We start from the raw sequence: 14542 nt of genomic DNA, 5'->3' as shown, positions 1-14542 counted from the left end.
TCGGCATCTTCCGATTGTTACGTAAGCAGCCGGAAAATGCCGAAGTGAAGACTGTCAGAAAGATTTAGATTATTATATTAAGAATGGATTTCTATTTAGAAAGCTATTTTTAAAATGGAGAAAAATGAGGATTTTATCAATATTTCCTTCCCAATCGATCACAGCATAGTCATCTTCAAGTCTAATGTAAACAAATAAGTGTTCCTTTAAAGTAATCTTTTGCCCGTTTCATTCATAGTTCTAATGCTCTTGTGGTGGTGATCATCGTTTAATTTTACTGTCTCAATTTTCGAGTGGCTCTGGGCCTTCATAAGTGGTGACCCATCGATAACAATTTCTTTTTCTCTTTCTACAGTGCCGTGCCAGATATAACAACGCTCACCCAAGAGCAGTATACGATTGCCATTTATGTTATGGGCGGAATGCATAACTTCTTTTCAATGCTGGTTCTAATAAGCTACTTCGTGTGTAACCATCCGAGTCTTCCAAACCCAAAGAACATAATCACGTTCTTCAAGTAAGTCTCGCTCGCTCGCTTTCTTTTTCTCTCCTTCTCTCTCTCTCTCTCTCTCCTTTTATATATATATATATATATATATATATATAATAATTTTTTTTTTTACTATAATAATTAAATACCTACAGACACTAGTATTTCATCCTTTCAGGAATCTTCAGTGCAGGGTGTCACGATTAACACCAGTCGAACGATTCGAACTCGGCAACACGAGCCATCTCTGGCTCGATTAGCAAAGACCGTATCCATTCGGCTACCATTAACCGCGTGAAATAATGTTGAATTTAAACATTTTAATTTTAAATGTTCATTACGCCAGACAGACAGTGATCTAATCGTTATACGATGATCTATGCATAAGAGCTAAATTGACCGATTTTAATTTAACTGAAAGTGCTCAACGATAAGAAACAGGTTTCTTAAAGGGGCTGTCATAATTATTTATTTTTTTTTTTTTTTTTTTACTATAATAATTAAATACCTACAGACACTAGTGTTTCATCCTTTCGGGAATCTTCAGTGCAGGGTGTCACGATTAACACCAGTCGAACGATTCGAACTCGGCATAATAAAATATTGGGGGTATTACTTTTGGAATATATATATATATATATATATATATATATATATATATATATATATATATATATATATATATATATATATATATATATATATATGAGGGAGCGTTCAAAAAGTAATACCCCCAATAGATCAGAGAGGATTGAAAATTGCATTAAGATTACTGAACTGATGCATTAATGACCCGTGTTTCATCTCTCTGTTGCAGATATTTATGGTGTGAGACTCTAAGAAAACAACCCCTGTTATGGACGTGCGTCAGAAGCAGAGATGCGTTATTAAATTCCTGGCAAATGTGCATTGAGGATTATGGTGACTATATGTTAGAGTATTATCCGGACTCATAATACAACATATGTAGAGAAATAAATTCTGCAGTACAAAAGGTCTCTCGTTTTAGTGGTAACACTTCCGTCTTTGTAGTTATTCAACCTTTTGGGTTTAAAAATAGGAGGCTTAACTTTTCGGACGTTTTTACTGGATAATAAAAATATATTTATTGATGTCTATTTTCTCTTTTCTATTTGTTAATTTTCTGGAATTAGATATTAATAATTCATATTATTTATAAAATTTATATATTATTATATATATTTATATTATTTATATAATTTATATATTATTATATATATTTATATTATTTATATAATTTACATATTATTATATATATTTATATTATTTATATAATATATATATTATTATATATATTTATATTATTTATATAATTTACATATTATTATATATATTTATATTATTTATATAATTTATATATTATTATATATATTTATGATATTTATATAATTTACATATTATTATATATATGTATATTATTTATATAATTTACATATTATTATATATTGAGCCTCAATAGCCTAGTTAACTAGAAAGTTATTGCGGTTTTTAACTTTTAAATTCAGATGAACATATTTCGGCTCAAACAAAAAATTGTTAATCGAAATAAGCACGATCAGAATCAACAATACTACTACTGCTACTACTTATAATAATAATAATAATAATAATAATAATAATAATAATAATAATAATAATAATAATAATAATAATAAGGACCTCCGCTGGATGAGTGCAAAGAGGTCTTGGGGAGGTTTATTGCCACCAAAATTCTAGTGAAGACAAATGGTCGCTTCCAACGAGAAATCAATAGTAGCCGACTGTTGCGATAACGCAAATTCTTTTTCAAAGGTTATTGAAAGAGCTGGAGAGTACTAGAAATCTAGGGAGACTTGTCACTCAGACTCCAGGGAATACCACAAATTGTTCTCAAAGAGCAGTCTTTGATAATGGCTTGTGTGAAACTCATAGTGAGTAAAAAAAATTTTTAAATAATAATAATAATAACAACAACAATAACAATAACAATAATAATAATAATAACAATAACAATAACAATAATAATAATAATAATAATAATAATAATAATTATTATTATTATTATTATTATTATTATTATTATTATTATTATTATTATTGAACTGACAGCTGATGGAGATAACAGAGATGAAATACAAAGAGATATCTTCGAAGGGAATTCCCTATCACCATTACTATCCATCATGGATATGATGCCCCTTAACAACATACTAAGAAAATGGCAAGTCAGACAGAAGTTCACCCATACAGATGAAAGAATGGACCACCTAATGTGCATGGATGACCTGAAGTTATTTGCAAAAACCAAGAAGGGGTTAGAGACACTAATAAATACAACCAGATTCTTCAGTCAGGTTATCCGATTAGAATTCGGTATGGAAAAGTGTGCGCTCCTGCTCATGAGAAGGGGAAAGCTGGAAGCAATAGAAGGTATGATACTACCCAACCAAGCAGAGATGAGGACACTAGGTGAACATGGTAGTTGCAAGTATTTGGTTTTTCTGGAGGCAGAAATCGTCAAAACAACAGAAATTGAAGAGAACAATGGAAAGGAATACTTAGTAGAAATCTAATTAAAGACATAAACACATGGGCAGTGTTACTAGTAAGATACTCTGGACCATTTATAGGTTAGACCAAAGAAGAACTGAGACATCTCGACCAGAAGACCAGGAAACAGAAGACCGGGAAACAGAAGACCAGGAAACCAGATACACAATGCACTACATCCACCTGAACGATTCTATGTGAAAAGAAAAGACAGTGGAAGAGGACTGGCTCGTATGAACGACTGCGACACAAGAAAAGAATGAGAAAAATACACAATGCAAAATACTGAAAAAAAAATAATTACTGCAACAAAATCACTGAAAAAACGAACAAAACAAAAACAGAAAAAAACAACGGATAAGACGAGAAAAAAATTAGAAGAGAAACAACTACATGGGCGATTCATAAGGATGACAAAAGATGAGTCTAATGAAAACACTTGAACATGGCTACACAAAGGAAAAAAGAAACTGAATCCGTAATGACAGCCACCCAGCCGCACAAGAAAACGCGATTAGAACAAGGATCGACAAGAAAACAGCAACTGTAGACTGCGGACAGAGAGACGAAACAATGAACGACATATTAAGCGAATGCCTCAAAATAATATAATAGACATGATCAAGTGGGGAAGGCACTACACTTGGAATTTTGCAGAAAACGAAATCTTGAACATCCAATCAAATGGTGCAATCATAATCCGGTAGTAGAACTGAAAAATGAAAGTTACAAAGTCCTATGGGACATGGATATACAAACGGATAAATCCATCCAAGCAAGACGACAGGATTTCATAGCAACAAGGGAAAAACCTTTCAGATTATAGATTTTGCAGAACATAGAGTGGAGATCAAGAAGCCTGAGAAGCGGAACAGATACACTGAACTGGCCAGAGAGCTCAAAGGAATATGGAAGATGAAAAAATTCAGGATAACACCACTAATAGTAGGAGCGCTAGGAACAATACCAAAAAATTTTGAAAGGAGATTGAGAGAGATCGGAATCAGAGGGATGGCTGATAAGATAATACGGATAACAGTAATGAAAGCTTCTGAAATATTAAGGAAAGCCCTTGAATGCGGAGATTAATACGCATGAACTACATACACAAACTGGATATTCAGAACATGCCACAGCTATAAAACACAAAGGAGCATCACATGGAATCACGAAAACTGGAATATTTCTTCTGTGTTACCAAAAACTGACACCACACCAAAGCGAGGAGGGGCAAGGAGGATGAAAAGACCGAGGAGAGAAAGCACTAGCCAGACCTCCGCTGAACGAGTGCAAAGAGGACTGAGGCCTTGAGGAGACTTGTTGCACACTCTAATTCCAGTGAAGACTAATTGTCGCCGACAACGAGAAATCAATGGTAAACGGCTGCTACGATAATGCAAATCCATCTGTAATGGTTATCGACAGAAATGGAGAGTACTGGAAATCTGGGGAGACTTGTTATCACTCAAACTCTAGAGAATGCCACAAGTTGTTCTCAAAGAGAAATCTTTGATGATGGCCTGTGTGATTACTCCTAGTGAGTAAATAATAATGTGTGATTACTCCTAGTGAGTAAATAATAATGTGTGATTACTCCTAGTGAGTAAATAATAATGTGTGATTACTCCTAGTGAATAATGTGTGATTACTCCTAGTGAGTAAATAATAATGTGTGATTACTCCTAGTGAGTAAATAATAATGTGTGATTACTCCTAGTGAGTAAATAATAATGTGTGATTACTCCTAGTGAGTAAATAATAATGTGTGATTACTCCCAGTGAATAAATAATAATGTGTGATTACTCCCAGTGAATAAATAATAATGTGTGATTACTCCTAGTGAGTAAATAATAATGTGTGATTACTCCTAGTGAATAAATAATAATGTGTGATTACTCCTAGTGAATAATGTGTGATTACTCCTAGTGAGTAAATAATAATGTGTGATTACTCCTAGTGAGTAAATAATAATGTGTGATTACTCCCAGTGAATAAATAATAATGTGTGATTACTCCTAGTGAGTAAATAATAATGTGTGATTACTCCTAGTGAATAAATAATAATGTGTGATTACTCCTAGTGAGTAAATAATAATGTGTGATTACTCCTAGTGAGTAAATAATAATGTGTGATTACTCCTAGTGAGTAAATAATAATGTATGATTACTCCTAGTGAATAAATAATAATGTGTGATTACTCCTAGTGAGTAAATAAAAATAAAAGATCAATGAATGGCAAATTATTGATGTGGCCTGCCCAAACGACATTAACTTAACAGGCAAGAAGAAAGAGAAACTACGGAACTATCAGAAACTGAAGGTGGAGATTGCTAGATTGCGAATAAGAAAACTTTCATCGTGCTAATAATCACGGGTGCGTTTGTCTCAATTCCTGATGATCTTATGAAACAGCTGAAGTCCTTGGGAATCAAATACATCACTGCACTCCAGAAGTCAGTTTTGCTTGGCTCAGTAAACATCTTACGTCAGGTGCTTTCCGTCTAATTTACTATTTGACTATCCTCGCTAGCTTTGTTGTAAATGTCCGCTCTTGAACTGTGAAGTCAATAGAACAAGAACAACAACAACGACAACAACAACAACAACGACGACGACGACGACTATATAACAACCACCACCACACGTGTATTTACACTGAATTCAACAAGAAAAATTAAAACTGTGTTTTATTTTTATATTTTCTCTGGGGAGGGGGGTAACACAAATTTTATACACTGTGTAAATTCCGCATTTGATGCAAACTGTCAGTTATGGAAAATGCCAATTTTATACGTTTATTTTTTCCAGAATGCAGCATCATTTTAAAAAAATTAACTCGGACACAATACTTAAATATATATTTCTATTTTTTTATATATCCCCTTTCAATAAAAATTAAATTGTGGATTTAAAAATTAAAGGAATTACGCGATAGGATTTCAATTGGCAAATCAATTTTAAATTGTTGGATTCAGTATAAACACACATGTAGTCACAATGATGATGATGATGATCATCATCATCATCATCATCATCTATTTAACGTATATTTTTCAAAATTCCAACGCATTATTATAATCTTAGAAATGACGACTAATTCTTCTTTGATAAAATAAAATCAATAATATATATTTGTGTGTGTATATATATATTTAAGAGCAAATAGTTAATTAACCATGTTTAAAAACATTTTGAAAAAGAGTTAAAACATATTTAATCTGAAAAGGAAACACTTAATAAGTGGATAGTCCTTAATCCGCAGAGTTTCGAAGAAATACTTTCCTTCTCATCAGAGGCTAGGAATTAGCAAAATGCGGGATCGGATTTTGCATACAAAAGTATTTGATGAAACTGCAAGTCAGTCAAAGATCTTACTTGATAACAAAAAGTGAAGCAGAGGGAATATGTTGAAGAAAAAGGTGCTTTCACGTGAATGGATAGTCTGGTGAAAGGTAAAGTATCCAATGACGGTAAAATTAAAAAATGTAAATCCAAGAAAGGTAATTAAATTTTCATGCGCACAAGTAAAATCCAACGAAATCGCGTAATTGGAAGATGGTCCAAAATAATCCAAAAGGCCGAAATCCGTGGAATAATTCACAAATATGTACAAGGAAAGGGGAAAAAATTCCAATAATATTAATAAAAGAAAAATAAGATATGCGTTTAACACGGCTGCCGAGACAAAGTGTAATTAAGAAAAATCAGTGAAGAAAAAAAGATTACATGGTGATAGAATTAAATATAAAATGGAAAAGCAAATGTCAAAATGACCCAGACAAGATATCGTTAAAAGGCGCGAACAATATAGGGCAAAAAAGAGGTCAACTGAAATGTACAGGTTATTACTTAAGAAAATGTCAGCAAGAGTTATTAAAAGATACTAAATGGAAAAAATTAATTAATTAATTAATAATAAATAAAAAATAAAATATATAATAAAAATTTAAAAAATTTTAAGAGGAAAGGATGGCCGGTATCTGCAAATTCCGGATAAAGCAAGTAAGTATGTAAGTAAATGCATATAGTAAACGATAAGTAAATATACATACAGGATATGAATGTGTAGGTAGATTGATATATTTTAGAGGTAGGACTATTTACAGACTAAAACGGAAATTGCAGATAAAAATTTTATTTTATTATATATATATATATATATATATATATATATATATATATATATATATATATATATATATATATATAACATAGGAGGTTGAAACCCATTATTTCCGATTATATTAAAACTTCAGAGAGTTATCGAGTTTTTCAAAAATCCATTATGGCGCTTATCGCGTTTTGCATTTTAACCGATTTCCGAAAGCAAAATAAATAGGGAAATTATCTGTATGAAATGATTATGGTGCGTGATAGTGTTGCAATTTAAACAGTTGGGTAGTGTTACTTAAAAAATTTGGAAATTGTGTTATCGCGTTTTGCACTGAACTTTTCCGACACACACACACACACACACACACGCACACACACGCACGCACACGCACACACACACACACACACACACACACACACACACACATTGGTGCCATAAACATTTTTAAATTTCAAAATAAAATTTCCAATCAATGTTTGCTAGCCATTTCTATAAAATGAATTTCCTCTTTTTATATTTTTGTTTATTTTTTTATGCAGGAAACTTTCTGTGAAAAAGAAAAAACGTGAAGAGGACGAGGATAAGAAAAAGAAGCACATTTCGAAATTAGAATGTAAATTCTTCAGTTTCGTCACATTTTTTTACATGGTGAGTCAAAGATGCCAACTGTCCCGAAAAACAACGGGACAAAATGGTTGCTTTCTTTCACACGTAATAAAAATTGCCAGCTTTACAATTATGTTTCATGACTGAGGTGGGCGAAAATAATTATCCTATCCTACTGAAATAAGCAAAACAAATAAACAAAAATAAATAAACAAAATAAGTATTAAAATAAATTAAAAAAATAAACAAAAGACAAATATCTATGACTAAGTATTAATTTTTTTTTAATGTAGTTATTTCCCTTGAACATAAGAAGGGAGAGTTATCCCCCGTGGAAATTACAATGTAAGAGATAAACAAAACGTGTCCCACATCACAGGTTTTAATCGTCACGCATCCAGCGGCTTCTACATTATCATTTTGTCTTTAAATTTCTTAATATATCTGTTAACGATTCTGCTTTGTCCTTTTCTTATTTTTTAGTTGGCACTAGCGGGGGGGGGCGTAAAGTACGCTTAAATATGATATTTTAATTTGTCCAGATGTCGTATATATTATGATATAGTCGTCATTTCTAAAGTTAAAAAAAATGTATTTGGGTGCCATCAGCTAGAATCAAAGCAGAACTTTAGCATTCAAAGCTGGTGACGTTACCACTGTACCAACGTGACATACATATGAAATGATTAAAAATAAACTAAGATGAATTTACGAAATGTATAACGATTTTTTTTTGTTTTCAATTTTGACCCATTTTTAACCCCTTAAAACTATTTTAACCGGTTAAAGACCCATAAAAGAACGGTTCGTAAAAAATCCAATTATCTGAGGGCTCCTGGCACCGCTCTGCGACTTTTAATTTAGGGGAGATAGAGTTTGAAAATATAGAGACAGACGGACAAACATATATCCTTTTATATATTTTATATATTAGATTAAACCGATAACGTGTATTATCAAACGTAACAATAACATATATTCAATAAAAATTTCAACAACTATCAAAATTTCTCTCTGGTGTATTTTTTTTCTTTAAATATGCTGGCCATATCGAATATATCTTGCACTATTTTCTACTGACTGTAATATCGCATAGGGTAAGTAAATATCTTGACGAGAATTTTGTTTCTATGGCAATAGCTCTTGATATATGGAAGATTTTCGATAGGGTTAGGCACAACGAGTTGTTTCACAAATTTTCTAACTGTGGAATACTCATAAACCTCTACCAAATTGTTAACTATTGTGTTATCTCAAATATAACACAATCCTTGCTAGTAGATTAAAAAAATTCCCAAACCATTACAGCCAAAATCAGGGTTTTACAATCACCGAATCTCCCGTACTGTTAATTGAGGTAACATCACTATCAGAAGTTGCACCATAAAAGTCAGTGTCCGTTAATCATAGCGAGATCTTATTTGGACTGTAAATACTATGTGATTTTGAATATTTACTTTACAGAAAAGTATCACCATGCCAGGTTGTCATGACAAACCCCTATACACAGAAAGCTTAGGTCCTGGATATGACCTTAAACTATATCCGATGGTGAGGTCCCAGCTTGCAGGCTTTGAGAGGTGTGGAGCCACCCCTTAATTGCCATTGCTCCCAGGTCCACTCTAACCCGGAGTGGTAGTACCTGTTAGGGTCCCAACTATGGGTTAAATAGAAACCGACTTGAAAAAAATATATATTCTATTACAAATATTTTCTTCAAAATAACTGGATTCGGCATTAAATAACCTGAAAAGGTTGATATGCCGTAAAACAAAAACAACCAACCAACCAACAGAAACCTTAGATACTCGAGGACAGTGTCTAGTAGGCATTCAAGTTTTTTTTTTTTCTTTGAAGATTGTAATGCTGGGTATGGGGCAGCAAAACCAGCTGCTAACATTTCCCTGCTTTTTATTGAAACTAACCGAGAGCTCTTTTTAGTATCCTCGTTGTTCCCTTAAGTACAATGGTCTGGATCCCTTTTGCACTTGGTTCACCAGGAATATTAGTTAGGTAGGACTTCGGGTTCTTCTTCATAAACCCCGTGCCACCTATAATAACTGGTATGATTGATATCTCTTTAAGATTTCAGTTTCTTTTCATGATACCTTGATATTTGGTCTGTTTCTCCCTTTCAGCTTTGTTCAGACCTCCATCATTAGGAACACTCACTTCAACCAAGGTTGCCACTCTCTCTGCCTTAATCCATATAACTATATCAGGTTTGACAGCAGCATTTTCTAGGTAGGTGGCTGTAGGGATTACATAGTCGTAATGTATTACATGGTCGTGATATAAGTCATTTCCAACAGTCCTTCAGGTTGATGTTCAGAGTGCCCCTACTTGTGCACATTATCTTTGTCTCCTGTGAGTGGGGGGGGGAGTAAATAGGGGCAAGTCTCTCTCGTGCAAAATTTAATTAACTTTTATTAATCAGAAACAATGAATTTTAAGGCAATGACTGAATATAAAGTCAATGATAAGAAAAAATCTCATGCGGATCCTGAAAACAAATGTAACTACTTAGTATCAGTAGCAGCTTATTAGACAATGTGATATTAGCATTAAACTTGATAGTCTGAATCTGCTGATGTGGTTGCTGTGAAATGATATTGCTGGGTGGGAGCTAATCATACGTGATTATTGAAGCAGGCCGGGCACACATACGGTCACGTTCATTATATATATTACAGTCCCTACATATTCGTCCCTAATCAGGGGATGTATATACTAGTGTTGGGACGATTAATCGGAATCGGAATCGGGAATCGGAAAAATCGGAATCGGAATAACTATAATCTAATTTCCGATTCTAAACTGATTCTTTAACATTTTTAAATAAAAAATGAAATAAGCACAAATTGTTTTTTTTTTTAATTTTTATAATGAAGTTGTTCTTTTACAACATAAGACTGAGAAGAGCCACAGAATGGGTTATAAATATCATTCACGGATTTAACATTGATTAACAGAGTTTAATTTATTTTATTTAATGGTCATTTATAACTTACCTATTGCCTTTATAATTGTTTCGAATCTGTTCGCTAAAAGGTTTATGTGCTCTCAACTGAGGGAGTTCATGTGATTATTAACAAGTTTAAAATGCTCTGGCCGAGGGGGGGTAAATTTCGTTTGCGGCAGATGTACATTTGAATGTTTGTCATCGGCTTCTAAAATAAAACCTTATTTAATTTGTTTTTATTAGTTTTTATTGTAAGCAAAGTAAATATATCCTAGAGTTCACTTGCCTATTCAATATCATAGATTTTTAAACAAACTTTTCGCACCTATTTAATAAATGGCCATATGGCGTTTATTAGAGACTTGGAACTTTAATATCAAAGATGTAACATGCTTGGAATGTTTTTTCTGGCGCTGGTTTTGTCTGATCACCACATCCTTTGAAATATTTCATATTTCCTTATATTTTGTTTGGTTTTGGCACAAGTGAAAATATAGATGGAAATCTCACAAGTTTTCAAAACTTTGGAAGAGCAAACATTGAGAAGTTTGATAACTAAAAAAAATAACTTTCATTTACATTTAAAATACCTAAAACATATGAGATTCTACTTTTTTAGGCGATTATGTGTGAGCACACTGAAACGTTATTCCAAAATTTAGAATGGGGGTTCAGTTGTGCATATAATTACAATGTAAACTGATCCCATTTCGGTGCATTATAACTTTTTAAGAAGTAATTTTTACCACTAATTCTAAGGCCGATGAGCAAAATCATAAAATCACATGTAATTGCTATATTTTTCGTATTGCCACCCGTACTTAGGGTTAGTAGTAGGAAAGGAGCGTGGTTTTTATGACGTTTAACAATACTATATATTAATATGATAGCGTGCATGTTATTTATTTATTTGTGTGTGTGTGTGTGTGTGTGTGTGTGTGTGTGTGTGTGTGTGTGTGTGTGTGTGTGTCACGATTACATCCGAGTGACTATTGTTTAATTAGTTATTCCCATTTCTTATAATAAATAATTTTACCAAGAATTCTTCATAAGTTTTGGTTTTTGGTTTCGATTATAGCTGATGGCATTCAAGTCATTTATTTTTTTTTTATAAATAATTTTACCAAGAATTTTTCATAAGTTTCTGTTTCGATTATAGCTGATGGAACTCCAGTGATCCATTTTTTTTATTTATAAATAATTTCATCGAGAATTCTTTATAAATTTTGGTTTCGGTTTCGATTATAGTTGTAGAAACTCAAGCGGATGCACCAAAGTCATATGCATATATATACTTTCTTTTTTGAAATCACAAGTTTATAACATATAAAAATCGATATAACATTAACTCTATAATAATATATACGAAATCTGCAAGAATTAATATATCATATTAAAGCGTACTTAACTACTTTACTAAACCAGGCGTCCTTGCTAGCTTAGATAAATACTTTTGCAGTTTTAACAAGAGTTACAATAATATCAGGGCATTTCTATTTACGCAATGAATACCAACATCAATATATTACATATGAATGAGTCCTCTGTGGAATTTCCACAGGTGCCGCTAGTTATTATTTGCATCTTGTTTTTGTATTTGTTTTGTTTTTTGGATTTTTTTTTACAGTAAAGCAAATCAATTTAATAACCCTCCAAGTTTATATAATTCAAATAAAATTTAAACATTCATAAAAGGAAGGCACATAACAGTTAACGAAGACCAACCCCCTCTCCATGTTAAAAATGGTTTTCTAAATAGTAAAATTATTATTTAGAAATTCGTTCGTAACAATGGGAGGGGTGTTATTAATATTTTGTTCTTACATCGTTTTCTCATTTTACTTACTAATCGTCGACTATTTTCAACTGTTTATGAAAACTTTCAAGTAGCATGTTGCATTGTAACACGAACAGATACAATTTGACTTTATGTTGGAGACGCCCCTCCATGGGATTAATGGACTTTCTCATGACGTCACTTCCTCTGATGATGTCACTTCCGGTATCGATTGGTACGCGGCGAAGCAGGTCGTGTGCAAACGCCCACAGTTGAGAAATGGTATTCTCAACTTGCTTTGCCTGTAACATATGTGAATACATGTTCGTTTCATAAAAATTCTGTGTTTCCTTTCGTTTATTGCCATTTAACCCCATAACAGTTTAAAATCAAAATAAACTTTTTGTTGTCTTTCAATTTGCAATACATTACAAGGAAAATATTTGAAAAAAAAATATACCCGGAAATTACCCGGGGATTTATGTAATAATTTGAAAATTTACAAAAAAAAAATCGGAATCGGGAATCGAATCGGAATCGGAAATTTAGAACGAAGTCGGTAATTGGATCGGAATCGGGAATAATTTTGGAATCGTCCCAGCACTAGATCAGCCAGTCTAAGTATAACATTCGCCTTGTCAAAACCGTTTTAATGAATCTCGATAACGCAGTTATTTCCTTTTGTTTTCCACAGATGTTCGTGGCACTGTCGATAGGTGGCACTGTTTCTCACGGCTACTTTTTTGCCTTCCATCTGTTGAATATAGTAAACAACAATCAATTACTAAGTGGTGTAATCAAAGCTGTCACCTTAAACGGTTAGTATGAAACAAAGTCACCGATTCAAAACATTTTTTCTTCTTTATTGTTGTAGTTGTTTTATTTATTTTGAGATTTTTTAATTCTTTCAGTGTCTTTCTCTTTTTTTTTTTTTTTTTACTTTATCTGTATGTTAATTGAAAAACTATAATAGATTTGTTGATTTTTTTTTGTTTTTTTTGTTTTTTGCTATTTTAACGATAATTAAATTCGGTATGAATTATCCCCTGGGAGATCGAGAGGTTATTTCCCTTAAATCTGAATAATTGGACCCACATATTTAGACGCATATATATATTGACGGATTGAAAAACTTGTTGGGAATAGTTGTAAGCGTCTCTGAGGAGTGACTGGATGGAAGATTTACAGTTCTATGGACGTGAGGTAATTGTCCATCCTATCACGAAACAGCTGTAAGAGCTTAACGACAAAATAAGTGAATTTCTATTCATGTAGGTTGTGATTTTATTCAATTTACGTATATATGCTCTGAAAATTCTTTTGAAAATTCATTGAGCTGAGATTATAATTGAGTTGGTATTATTGACAATTATATTCTAAACTTGCAACAGAAAGGAATTTTTGATAAAATAAAATTATATATATATATATATATATATATATATATTCATATATATATATATATATATATATATATATATAAAGAGAGAGAGAGAGATGTTAGTTATTTGTTTTTGTTTTGCGATACTTTTTGAATGAATTCAATTATTTATACGAAAGTGCATTTTTACCTAAATGCGAGTTGGGAATAATTTTCCCTTTTGCTAGTATGGTACCCCCAAATGGGTATAGACATATATATTGTTTTTAAAATATAATTATCCACTGGCACGTGTTTCGTTGTCTACGACTCATCAGATTCAATCTCGCTAGATTCAGCCACTCTGATGAGTCGTAGATGACGAAACACGTGTCAGTGGATAATTATATTTTTAAAACAATATGTGTGTGTGCAACGCTGATGAGCCGTAAATACGACGAAACACGTGTCCGTGTATAACTATTTTATATATATAAGGTTAGGTATGTGTGTTTATAAACGACACAATCACGTTGACACACTAATTCTCGCCAGATAACAGGTTAAGCAACGTTTTGCTTGGCCAGTACTAGGTGGGTGACCATTTAGGAAGGCGAGGCGCTGTATGTACCGCGAGGTAAAATACCAGGTTGAGAAACTGGCACGGTCAATTATTTGGAC

The 14542-nt window shown here is 32.5% G+C and overlaps 1 protein-coding gene across 6 annotated transcripts in view; it reads left to right on the top strand.

Moving 5' to 3' along the window:
• The window catches only part of LOC145254652 (inositol 1,4,5-trisphosphate-gated calcium channel ITPR3-like), a 1190449-nt gene that overhangs the window by 1151927 nt on the left and 23980 nt on the right, over positions 1–14542 (top strand). For all 6 annotated transcript variants that reach the window (XM_080113294.1, XM_080113292.1, XM_080113293.1 and 3 more), the window contains 3 exons: positions 356–517; positions 7696–7804; positions 13196–13319. In XM_080113294.1, coding sequence (XP_079969420.1) covers positions 356–517; positions 7696–7804; positions 13196–13319 — 395 coding nt within the window. The remainder of the gene's footprint in view (positions 1–355; positions 518–7695; positions 7805–13195; positions 13320–14542) is intronic.

This window comes from Euprymna scolopes, chromosome 30 (genome assembly GCF_053919585.1).
Source record: "Euprymna scolopes isolate OS-2025 chromosome 30, ASM5391958v1, whole genome shotgun sequence".
Lineage (NCBI taxonomy): Eukaryota > Metazoa > Mollusca > Cephalopoda > Sepiida > Sepiolidae > Euprymna > Euprymna scolopes.
Note: the sequence above shows the minus strand (reverse complement) of the source record. Positions and strands in the feature narration are given on the sequence as shown.